This window comes from Neltuma alba, unplaced genomic scaffold, assembly GCF_004799145.2.
Source record: "Neltuma alba isolate B1F8T4 unplaced genomic scaffold, ASM479914v2 tig00012028_pilon, whole genome shotgun sequence".
NCBI classification, from domain to species: Eukaryota; Viridiplantae; Streptophyta; class Magnoliopsida; order Fabales; family Fabaceae; genus Neltuma; species Neltuma alba.
This window is the reverse complement of record NW_021636595.1, coordinates 360403-373550: the sequence shown is the minus strand read 5'-3', so window position 1 is coordinate 373550 and position 13148 is coordinate 360403. Positions and strand designations below refer to the sequence as shown.

The 13148-nt window shown below is 40.4% G+C and overlaps 1 protein-coding gene across 2 annotated transcripts; it reads right to left on the bottom strand.

Annotated features, from left to right (window-relative positions):
- Positions 1-6392: 6392 nt before the first annotated feature.
- On the bottom strand, positions 6393-11976 carry LOC114721323 (glutamate receptor 3.2-like). 2 transcript variants are annotated; one of them, XM_028907145.1, is made up of 7 exons: positions 11727-11976; positions 10367-10651; positions 8861-10203; positions 8502-8779; positions 7926-7957; positions 7434-7828; positions 6393-6891 (listed from the first exon to the last, which is right to left on the bottom strand). In XM_028907145.1, exons 2-7 carry the CDS (start codon positions 10638-10640, stop codon positions 6505-6507), a joined length of 2709 nt encoding a protein of 902 aa, XP_028762978.1. In that variant the 5' UTR covers positions 10641-10651; positions 11727-11976; the 3' UTR covers positions 6393-6504. The 2 variants fall into 2 exon arrangements, with proteins under 2 accessions (XP_028762978.1, XP_028762979.1); XM_028907146.1 differs by lacking the exon at positions 11727-11976 and adding an exon at positions 10969-11180 and having other exon boundaries at positions 6451-6891.
- Positions 11977-13148: the final 1172 nt, after the last annotated feature.

Genomic DNA, 13148 nt, shown 5'->3' with positions numbered 1-13148 from the left:
TATCTCATACATCATAAAATTATTTTCAAAAAACTAATCCAGACATCCTAGAAATCACAAGCCAGTTGGAAATCTATTTTGCTGTTCGAAACAATAACCTCTTTGTGGGTTAATTCTTATGCCATGGCTCCACTTTTTGTAATGAAAAACATTAAAGTTTTTAAATACTTGTTTCTGTAAATATTAATAATTGTAAGTATTTTCGACGGAAAAATATTCATAATTATTTTAAGAACACTATTATGAGTTTAATTTTTTGTTTGGTTAGCCATACACGAAAGATTAAGACTTGTTTTAAAAGAAAGTGCAACTTGAAGTTTAAAAGAAATGGTTTTGAAGCATGATGATTTTTTTTCCCAAAGGGACATTTTACAAGGGATTGCAATTTGCAAACAAGCTTTCTTTTCCTCTGGAGATAGATAAAACTACTTAGAACTCTAATTTCTCCTGCCCCTTCTCTCCAGGGAGTAACATATAAGATTTCAGTTCGGTAGCTTAGTTTTCTAAGTTATCTTTTAAATATATTATTCTCAAAAACTGATTTTTTTTAATCAATCATTGTTATTTTGAAAAAATTAAACTTAATATATTAGCATTTGTGAATGTCTTGTGAATATTTAAAACTTCGATATCAACATTTTGTAAATGAGATTAATAGTGTTAGAATTAGAGGATATAAAAAACACTTTATAAAACTAAGATACCAAAAAAAAAACTATATGTAAAATTTAAAAATTAAGGTGCATTCTTGGCTAATAATAATTAACACTGATGTCTTCCATGTAAGAATTTGCCTTAGCCAAATAGGGTTGCCATTTTCCCACAACCACCCTATATTTCTCCGTGAAAGCTTGACGTCATTTCCTTTGGCATCTATTTCAAAAATACTTTCCAGGGTTTCAGTAAAAGCTGCAGCTTTTGGCTTGTCAGAGCTTAAAATAAAATTCTTTTCACATATTTTTCTAATATAGTCAAAATTAAGAAATTATTTTTGAACGATGCTACTGCCATTCCAAACAAACACATATACGTCAAATGTAAAAAGTTAAAAGTTAATTTAATATCCAAACAAACTTATATGTTTAGAAACACGTTTTTGACTTTGCCTTTAACAAACGTGTTTCCAAACAAGTCCTTACCAGACATGCTAATTCTCTATCCAGATTCTGATACCAATGTTATGAGCCCATCCACCATGGATGATCCAAGCCCAAGAGATGAAGAAAGACCGGTGAGACGTAGTGTAAGGGTGAAAAGGAAAACGTGTAAGTTGAGGGAAATCGAGGAAACGGAGGCAATATAATAAGACAAATTCGGTTAGATGAGGGTGTGGAATATTTTCGGATTGCTCTCTTCCTCTGTGATTCTCTCTCTCTCTCATCTTTTTCTCTCTCTTGTCTGGTGTCCTTCTTACTGTTCATTTTTGCATGTCCTTCTCCCTTGCTATTGTAACTCTGCCATTTCTATCAGAATTATCAGTTGAATATACAGAGTACTTTTCATCGTATCATTTGTTAGTCTGTGCACTATATTTGACGTTCCACCGATTACTTACGTAACATTTGGTGCTTTCATTGAGAGAATGGCGGAGAATACGCGAATGAAAGAGATACAAGCCGAACAGAAGAAAGCGAGTGAGTTCATGGAAGAAGCTAAGGGTAAGTTCGCGCGAATGGAAAGTCTGTTCGAGATAGTATTACAGTCTTTGGATGAGCTGAAACGAGACAAGAATCAGGCTGGGTCAGGGTCGACGTCGATGCACGAACCATCGGCAACTCATGAACACTCTGCAAACCCGGCGGTTCACACCTTTACAATGGTCACCGGAAGGCAAATGAAGCTAGATTTTCCCCAGTTCGACGGAAAGGATGCTCTGGACTGGATTTTCAGGGCGGAGCGATTTTTTAAATATTATGAGATCCAGGAATCACAGCGATTAATCATAGCCGCGATACATTTCGATGGAGAAGTTCTACCTTGGTTTTAGATGCTAGAAAGGTCACATCGGGTGCCTACTTGGAATGCTCTGGTGCAAGCTATTGAAGAGCAATTCGGACCCTCGCAATTCGACAGTGCACGAGGTCAGTTATTCAAACTGACACAGCAGGGTCCACTAGAAGATTATAATAACAAGTTTATCGCCTTATCCAACAGAACTCAGGAAATACCGGAAGCCGTATTGTTGGATTGTTATCTGGGGGGGTTAAAACCTGAGCTGAAGAAAGATGTGCTCGTGCAAAGACCCACTACAGTGCACAAGGCCATGGCTCTGGCTAGACTATTCCATGATGCGACAGTCTTCGGGTTCACACCATCTAAAACAAAGACTACCTCGGGCGCTGGGAGCAATTCAACCAGGAATTTTAGCGCATCGTCGACAGGAACCTCCACGAACTACACAGGGGGAAAAGCCAATTTGCCACCCTTATTACCTACCCCGAATATGCCTCCTATCAAGAAAATCACACCAGCAGAGATGCAAATTAGAAGAGAGAAGGGATTATGTTACACCTGTGATGAAAAATTCTCTCCAAGTCATCGTTGCCCGAATAAACAATTAATGATGCTTCAGTCGGAAGAGGAGGCGCATGAAGATTCTAAATACGTGGTGGGGGAGGAACAGGGAGAGGCAGAAGCGACCCTGCATCATTTATCCCTGTACGCACTGAGAGGGACACACGGTCCTGCCACGATTCGCTTTAACAGATCTATATTGGGAACCAACGTGCAGATCCTGTTAGATGGAGGAAGCTCGGACACGTTCATACACCCCAGGATGGTACATCATCTTAAGCTGCCCATAGAGATAGCAAAGGAAATTCGCGTGCTGGGGGGATTCGGCAAGATACTCAGAACCAATGAAACAGTAGTACAAGTACCGGTACAGATTTGTGGGCACACTCTGGCCATTACTATGTACGTGTTGCCGGTAGTAGGAGTGGATATGATCATGGGAGCAGACTAGTTGGAAACCTTGGGACCACACGTTGCAGATTATAGCTCATCTACCATCAAATTTCTCGAGAATGGCAGTTTTGTAACCCTGAAGGGATTTCGAGGACCACCAGTGATTCAAGCACAGCTGCATCACTTAACCCGAATCTGTAGTATGGACTCGATTGCGGAATGTTTCATGCTCAAACCGGTGCATGCAACAGCCACTACATCGGAGAGTACCATTCCGGATGATTTGAACGAAGTCTTGGAGCAATTCAAAACCATCTTTGACAAGCCCAATGGCTTACCCCCAGACAGAGGACATAAACACCGAATAGAGTTGTTACCAGGGGTCAAACCGATCAAGGTTCGGCCCTATCGCTACCCGGTATCCCAGAAGGCAGAGATTGAACGACTAGTGACAGAACTACTGGATGAAGGACTCATTCAACATAGTCACAGCCTGTTTTCCGCACCGGTGATTTTAGTTAAAAAGAAAGATGGTACTTGGAGGTTTTGCGTAGACTATCGTGCTCTGAACAATGCTACGGTCAAGGATGCTTTTCCCATGCCCACAGTAGATGAACTATTGGATGAACTGCATAGCTCTGCCATTTATTCCAAGCTGGACTTACGATCCGGGTACCACCAGATCCTGATGCATGAAGAGGACATAGAAAAAACAGCTTTCCGCACCCATCAAGGCCTATATGAGTGGAAGGTGATGCCCTTCGGACTAACGAATGCCCCAGCAACCTTCCAAGCATTGATGAATTCGATTTTCCAACCATTCCTGAGACAATTTGTGTTGATATTCTTCGACGACATATTGGTCTATAGCAACTCCTGGGAGCAGCACTTGGCGCATCTTAGGGAGGTGTTAGCGACACCACATAAGCACCGTCTGTTTGCGAAGCGATCGAAATGTGCGTTCGGTCAGCGACGAATAGAATATTTGGGGCACATTGTATCAGCAAGGGGGGTAGAGATGGACCCTTCGAAAGTGCAGGCAGTTCAGGACTGGCCGACGCCGACCACAGTCTCGCAGCTTAAGGGATTCCTCGGATTGAGTGGGTACTATCGCCGGTTTATTCAGGGATATGCCCAATTGGCAGGCCCATTGACTCAGTTATTAACTAAAGATGGGTTCCATTGGAATTCAGAAGCCCACGAAGCCTTCAGCAAGCTGAAACAGGCTTTGGTCCAAGCTCCTGTGTTGGCTTTACCCGATTTTGCTGAACCTTTTGTACTAGAAACAGACGCGTCAGGGATAGGCATCGGCGCCATCTTGAGTCAACGTAACCACCCCATAGCTTATTTTTCGAAGAAGCTATCTCCACGTCGACAAGCACAGTCAACTTATGTGCGGGAATTATATGCGATCACAGAGGCCGTAGCGAAATTTTGACATTATTTATTCGGTCACACTTTCGTGATTCGAACGGATCATGCCAGTCTGAAGCATATTGGTGAACAGACCATTCAAACCCCTGAACAGGAAGCGTGCCTTCCCAAATTGTTAGGGTACTGTTTCACGATTGAATACAAGCCGGGCAAACTGAACCAAGCTGCGGATGCATTGTCACGAGCCACATGCATGACCTTAGTAAGTATTCAGGATGAGTTGATGAATGAGATTTTTCGGCGTGCGGTGACGTCCCCTGCTTTGCAAACCATTCGGTCTCAATTAAACTCCGAACCAGTACGGTCACGAGGGTACCATTTGAAGCACGATCATTTGTACTGGAGAGGTCGATTAGTAGTTCCGTGGGACCAACCAGAGTTAATCACCAAACTCCTGGACTATTTTCATTCTTCCATTATTGGGGGACACTCTGGCTTCCTTCGTACTTTCCACCGAGTGGCTAGTCTTTTCTTTTCTGGACATCAAGGATTATATTCGACGATGTGGGGTGTGCCAGCAAGCAAAGACGTCACAGCTCCACCCAGCTGGGTTACTTCACCCGCTACCTATTCCCGACAAAATTTGGGAGGACATCGCAATGGATTTTATCACGTCATTACCCGTTATTAAAGGACTCAGCGTGATAATGGTGGTCATCGATCGTTTATCTAAATACGGCCATTTCATTCCCTTGCCTGCGAACTTTAGTGCCAGTCATGTAGCAGAAGCCTTTCTTCAACATGTGATTCGGTTACATGGGATGCCCAAGAGCATTGTGTCGGACAGAGACAAGGTGTTTACCAGCGCCTTTTGGCGGCACCTGATGCGTTTATAGGGGGCCCAACTCTGTTTTAGCTCTGCCTACCACCCCCAATCGGACGGTCAGTCAGAGGCTCTGAATAAGTGTTTGGAACAATACCTGCAGTGCTTTGTGTTTGACTACCCCCGACAGTGGTTATCCTACTTACCATGGGCAGAATTCTGGTACAATATGGCTTATCATTCCGCAACGGGCATGACACCCTTCAAGGTGGTCTACGGGAGGGACCCTCCTCCAGTGCTGTCGCATTCATCCTTCGAAGATACACCATTTGATGTTCATCGCCAACTAGAACAACGGGATGAAGTACTGGTAATTCTGAAAGCTAACCTCTGTAAGGCTCAAGAGAGGATGAAGCATTTTGCTGATATGAAGAGAGTTGACCGGGAATATCAAGTGGGTGACTGGGTACTTGTCAAGTTGCAACCATACCGTCAGCATTCGGTACAACTGAGGAAGTTTCAGAAATTAGCGTTACGTTACTTTGGTCCCTTCCAGATTGAACGACGTGTGGGTGCAGTAGCGTATCAACTACAATTACCCCCATCAGCTCGTATTCACCCGGTGTTTCACGTATCTAGTCTAAAGCCTTTCTTAGGTGATCAAACTGGGGTTCCGTATTTGCCGCTACCCCTTCGTACACTACCGGAGGGGCCTATGGATGAACCTCTGGGGGTTGACGATTTTCGTGTGTTGCAACAGGGCACGGACCGTGTTGAGCAATGCTTGGTTCGTTGGGCAAGTTCAAATACTCACACCTGGGAGAATGTTTCAGACATGCATGCACGTTATCCTCTTTTCAACCTTGAGGACAAGGTTATTTCTAAAGGAGGGGGTAATGTTATGAGCCCATCCACCACGGATGATCCAAGCCCAAGAGATGAAGAAAGACCGGTGAGACGTAGTGTAAGGGTGAAAAGGAAAACGTGGAAGTTGAGGGAAATCAAGGAAACGGAGGCAATATAATAAGACAAATTCGGTTAGATGAGGGTGTGGAATATTTTCGGATTGCTCTCTTCCTCTGTGATTCTCTCTCTCTCTCTCTCTCATCTTTTTCTCTCTCTTGTCTGGTGTCCTTCTTACTGTTCATTTTTGCATGTCCTTCTCCCTTGCTATTGTAACTCTGCCATTTCTATCAGAATTATCAGTTGAATATACAGAGTACTTTTCATCGTATCATTTGTTAGTCTGTGCACTATATTTGACGTTCCACCGATTACTTACGTAACAACCAAAAGAAAATTATCGATAAGCATAAGAGCTGATATATAACTACAACGATATTTGACCCACATGACCCGAAGAGGGTAGAGTTTGATAACTATTCTTTCTAATAAGCATTCTATGAAAAATCCTTGCGTTTTCTTTTAAGCTTTCTTTGTGACATGTCTTCTTTTTCATCAGCAAAACTTAGAAACGTTTGGATGCGAACAGAGCGTGAGCTGCTACCATTGGAGGGCTCGCCATTTTTGGGGAAGTCACGGCAGAATTGTTGAACCATCAAGATGAAATAGACAAGAAGCGCTACCAAACTTACTATCCCACATAACATGAACAGGCCCCAAAAGCTTTGTAACTGAAGTTGCTCAGATCCCTCCTCTGTACCCTTAAACTCACAGGCCCGTGTCGAGAGCCACCTCTCATGAATCTTCTGGAGTTCACCATTTTCAGACAGAGTAAGAATGGCAGTTGACATATCAATGGATAAAGGAGAGTCCCTTGGGAACGCCTGCAACAACGCATGAGATATTGAGCGGCCTTCTGAAATAAATCTAATGAAACTCACAAGACTAGTGAAAGAACTATACTCTTTTCGGTCCAAATAAAAGAAGTTAGTTAACTTTTCTCACATACCAAGAAATGAAAGTTTAGTCATTAAATGTGTTATAAAATGATAAAGTTTCCCTGCTTTACCCCTAAAAAAATGATAAAGTTGCCATTAACATTACACTTTTATTATCTCCCATCTCTTTCCTCTCTCTCCTATATTTAACAAGGATGAAAGTGAAAAAATCACATTAATTATCCTGATATTTTGGAGTACAATTTTCTTCTGACCAACATCTTATATTATGGACCGAAGGGAGTAAAAACACTTCCAAACTATTGTCTAATAAATATTCTAATAATAAAACTCGTCACTCTTAACCATGTTGGAAATTTCACCATGGATTCTTTTCTCTTTCTTTTCATAACATTTAGGGTTTGGCTGTTCTACTTATTGACATCTTTCTAAGTAACTTGCAGAGTACTTTAGGTAGAGATACTCACAAATCCCCATCCACTTTTGGTGAATTCTTGGCCTCTAATGGAGAATTTGCAGTGATTTGCCATGAAGAGTTCAACATATGGTCGTTCATCAACAACAGCTGCGACAGTTCCCTTCTCGAGAGCAATAGCATATTCTTCTGGTGAACCAAGAGGAATAAGCCTATATTTTGGGATGTTGAGTTCCTGACTAAGATAGTTTTCAGCAAATGATCCTACTTGAAAGCCTATACGTTCATTACTGGTTATCAATGTATCAATTCCTGTTATTGGTGAGGAAAGTTGTTGCACAGTGAGAATTGACGTTAGGCTTGCAGTATAACTTGAATTGATTACCAGGACCACAAAAAGCCAAATGATTAGCACAATACGACCAAGTGCACTAACTGTGTTCTCTCCTGAAACAAGAAGCAAAAATCAAGGTTAATTCATTTCTACTGTCAAAAATACTCTAGGGCATATCATCATATGAATTCAACCAGATGGCAGACTTACTGTGTGCAAAGAACATGGTAGAGAGGCTAAACCTGAAAACCAAAACAAATGAAGATTACAGGTAATGTTACGTGGTTTATGCAAGCTGCCAATTCTATCAAAGAAGATGTTTAGATTGATTTGACAGCATCTGAAATAGATGTACTGAATTTGAGGCAGGTTCCAACACAAGTAGGATACCCTGCCCGATTGGTATCATGAATCCAGTTCATAAACTAGGAATGCATAATCATCAGATGAGATGACTAAATTCTGTAATAAATAATTTGTATTGCTACAAGAACACTACTCACATACAGCAGAGAAATCAACCGAATACCTTCTAAACAACAAAAGAAAAAGCAAGAGACTAGCAACATATGACCAGCAGAGGAAATGCTTTTGAAAAACAAGCATGCTTGGCAAACCAGCAATGAATTGTGCTCGTAGATTTATGAAGGATCGGACAAATATTGAACAATTCCATAGTTTTTCGCATGTCAAAGACAATAGAATAAACCAAAGCTATGTGTTTTTCTAGGTCTGTCGGTTGGGAAAAATCTTTAGGGGGGAAAAGGAAAAAAGAAAGGTTCTCACCAAAGAACTGTAACAACTTGTTTCCTAGGAGGCCCCCGGAACTCATCGTTTGTTCTATGTTCAAGAATCCACACAACTGCTCCAACAATGAGGAAGAAAACAGCTGTGACAGCCCACATTAATGGAGTAAAAGGTCGCAAGAAAGCCCAAGCACTTGACTTCAATTGTTTTACTTTGGTAACAACAACAAGTCCTGACTCTATATATGGTTGAGTGAAATCTGCAATCTTTGTTCTGTCAGTGACAATGGCAATGTCACCTACAGCAGCATCAAACACCTGTAAATGCAACTGCAACATGATTAATATAATGAAGTTTTAGTCACGTGTAGAAAATGCATCATGGATTCTGAGTCTTACATCAGAATTAATCTTATTGACAAGTTCATAGTAGTTGGGGTTCTCATGTCCATCTCCAAACAGAACAAACTTGTATGGAACTGCATATGGTAGCAATTTAATGGCAGCCAGGAAGACATCTATGCAGTATCCTTGAACTTTATTGGTACCATTTATTTGCGAGACCATGTTCTGATAACTAACTCGATTGGGGATGCCGATTCTTAGCTGTCTTCCGTTATTTGGAAAAACCCATCCCCGAGGCTTTTCTGTTGTACCACCAGGCCAAGTTATATTGGACAGATGTTGGTTTAAAATTGATCGGTTGGCTCGCTTAGTGTGAAGTTTCTCTGGAGGAATAACAGATAGCCCAGAATAATTAGACCAGTACCCGATTTTCCTATAACTACTATTGATTACGTTGAGGATGTCATATGATGGATTTAAGGGGGATCTATCTAAACCAAATTGAATAGGTCCTGTCAATCCAGTCATGTTAATGCGCAGTATGTTATCAAGCAATTGTTTCCCTCCATTAAAAACGCTCAGTGCACCAAGATCCAGAGTCTCCCCTCTCATACTGTTTAGAATTGTGTTGTTAGAGAATGAAAGATTACCATTCTGATCAAAAAATGATTTCAACGCAAGAGCAATGATCCAAACAGAATCATAAGCATAGAGGCCATATGGATTCAACCCAACTGAACCATTACTTATCTGGTTCCACCTGGACATAAGGGTCTGTTTTCTTTTTGATTGCGGGGTGTGAGGGCGAAGTGTAAGAACTCCTTGGATTGAGTTAGAAGTATTCAAAGAAAGTGGTGAAGTTGAGTCTAAAACAGTTGATAACCAAGAAGATGCTATCCAGACATAACCTTCATTCATCATTCCTAATTTCTGAGCCACATCAAAAACCAAGAGACCTGTCAGGGAGAAGGTGTGAAGAACAATCACTCTGGACTCCATACTTCGAACCTTGGTCAACTGAATAGTAATATCATTTCGACTAGCAGTTGGATCAGGGGGCAGTGTTGCTTTGTAAGATATCTTACACCGCCTTTCAGCAAGTTTATCTCCCAATACAGTGATCCCATTTCGACTTTGATCATCATCACTATAAACAGCAATAATCTCTCTCCAACCAAAATAGCTAATCATGTCTGCCACTGCAGTCATCTGGAATTGATCATTGGGAGCTGTTTGCAAAAAATAAGGGTACTGCAGAGGTGACAGGGTAGGATCCAGAGCTGTAAATGACAGAAGAGGAACATGGAGTTCATTTGCCAAATGCGAGAGCACAGGGGCCATTACTGAACTTTGTGGACCAATGATAGCAACCGAGTCTCTCTCCAAGAACTTGAGCGCTGTAAGCACAAAAAGTCTGAGTCATGACAATTTAACCAACCAACAAGATGATAACATTGAAGTTAAATATTACTTCTATGATGCCAAATGCATCAAATCTACACGAGACAGAGAGAGTGTTAACTATTATGTAATGAAACAGGAATGAGATGATAGAAGTACCTCCAATGAAGCCAAGAAAACCATTGAAGTTGGAATCATGCAGGGTTATGTTCAATTTGCGTCCACCAAGGATACGTGGATCGGAATTCACATCTTTCTCTGCAGCTTTGATGGCAATCTTAGAAACTCGTCCATTTATAGTTTTAAATGTGAAAACAGCTCCAATATTCACAACCTCAGGGTTTGAGGCTACTTTTCTTGATGCTCCACTTACGAGTGTCAATGTTGATGCAAGCCATAGTAAATATATAACTATGATGAATGCCGAACTCATAGGTGAAGTTCCTACAGGTGAATGAAACTTAATAATTGAAATTTGAAAAGCATGTAACAGAATAAACAGATATTCAACTAATAAATGCCAACAAGTAGGGCTCAAATAAAGAACCACTTGAACTAAAAGGGATGAAAAAACAAGAACAAACACAGAAATACAGCATAAAGAGAAAAGACCAAAACTTGCAAACTGTTTCAAATGAGGAAGTTTTTTTTTTTGGGGGGGGGTGAAAATGAATGAACGCCATAAAAAATGGAAATCATGTAACAAAAGATATTTTTTTCAAGAGATTTTACGATGATGATGAGAAGAAATAAGGACTTACGGAACTATAGGCAGAGCAGTGGAAGAAAAGGTGAAATTCCCTAGAGAAATGAAAGAACCCTTTGCAGAGTGGCGAGCGAGCACTTGTCACTACGACTTGGTAGGAGTTACCTAAAGACTGAAGGAGAAAATTGAAGGTAGCAATCTATGATGGATGGACCGTGGGTCACTTGATAAACCGACTCAAGGAATAATATTTGAAGTGTCAAACAATATCATTCTGATTTTAAATGTGTTCAATAGAAGATAGATGGAAACAAGGAAAGGAAAGCACTAAACCCCGAGTGAGAGGACCACCACCACCACCCCAGTGGGATTTGGAGTGGGATGCATGCTCTCTAATGATGATTTCATTAGTACCGAGTGAATGGGTTGGAAGACAATGTCAATGGCTCTGGACTTCTGAACAGGGGATGCGATTGAGATTTTTAGCAATTTAGATTAATTTTAACGCCTTTTTCCGTCTATTGGGGAGGCGAAGGTGGGTGTCGGAATGAATGGTCGTCACTAAAAGTGGTTTCGATAAATTGGAAAGTGATATGACTACATTCGAAAGTGGCATATTTGTCCCATGCACACAGAGCAACATGTAAGAAAAGTCGCCTATGGTAATAATAACACCGTTTTAGCTGCAATTAAGTCACCAAAATGCAGCTCATTAAGCTCATTATACAAGACGGTCCAATTAATGCGAAATCAAACAATAATGTCGAAAATCAAAGAGGATAAATTGAAGAGAGGGGGGAAAAAAGAGCTTACTGGGAGCAACGATAGGTGCTGCAAGAGGAACAACGGAATCCTTCCGTGGAGGTTCAGCGTTACGGAATTCAGCAAGCACCGTCTTTGAAACAAGATAAAAGCTTGGGATCAAACGTGGGGTTTCTCAGAAGCCCGAAACAAACCAATTCGCGGAGCAGAGATTAGCCGAGCACATGAATTGAATTCAAATCATTATATTCTCCCAATTCCAAATATATTCTTTGCCGCCAATGAATTTACCTTCAGGCTCGGCTTAGTAGGCCGAACGAGTAAAAACAGGACTTGAAATCCAAATTGAAGAAGAAGACGAAACAGCAAGCATAATTTGTGGTAGAGAGCAGAGTAGAAAAGAGTAGAGGAAGACGAGAAGACAAGAAGGAAGAGAGATTCAAGGAAAATGTTATCTATTCACTATTCGCATGGCCATTACAGCGAAAAGACCACTAGTGCCGCGGCACAGCCACTGAGCCCCCATCAGCGACAGTCAGAAAGTGACCCAGGCGGAGGAGGAAGAGACATGGGACATCAGATAACCAGCATCCCAGCAACGGATACATCAATGCAAAATTGACAATAAAATTCCATAACACTTTAATAAAAAAATAAAGTGATAAAATATAATTTATTTTTTTTACTAATACTAAAAAAAATTAATTTCTGATATTCTCTTTGCATCTATATATAGTAGTAGTAGTATGTAATCGTTGAGTGAAGCACGCGTCATCCACTATTAATGCCTTATTTATAATAATATTTTTTTGATGAATAAAAAATACATGAATAATATAATTAATTTCACAATAAGAATAATATTTATCTAATAAATATGGAGTCTCATGTCTGTTTTTCTTTGATCCGACACAATTTTTGAAAACATATTTTCCTCTCTAAAATCATTTTACTTTAGGGAACATCTTTAAAGGGGGAAAAAAATACTATATGGAATCGATGCCACTATTTTTCTTTTCTTTTTTTTTTCTTCTGAATTTTCTATTGATAGGTAAGAGTGGTTTTCTCCTCTGACTTTTGTTTTGTTCTCTCTTCCACCCCACCCCACTATAAACCAAAAGTGGACGCCGTGCATTTTAAAATGTCATGGCAACACTGACTTGCGTGTCAAAGTTGAAGAGAAATTCTCCAAAAAATTTTATATGCTATTGGAACGAATTATTAAAAAGAAGGGATAGGAATTAGAAATACAATTAAAAAAATTATTAAAAAGATCTTTAGTAAGAGTAATTGCTTGTTATATGGGATTAGACAAACCAATAAAAGTACCACTTTCCTCCGTAGTATTCCTCAATCCTAGATAGATAGGTTTATCTAATCCCATATAACAAACAATCTCTCATGCTAAACACTATTTTCTCAATCTCAATCTTAATCTCAATCTCAATCCCTTATTTTCAATGTTTCGTGCCA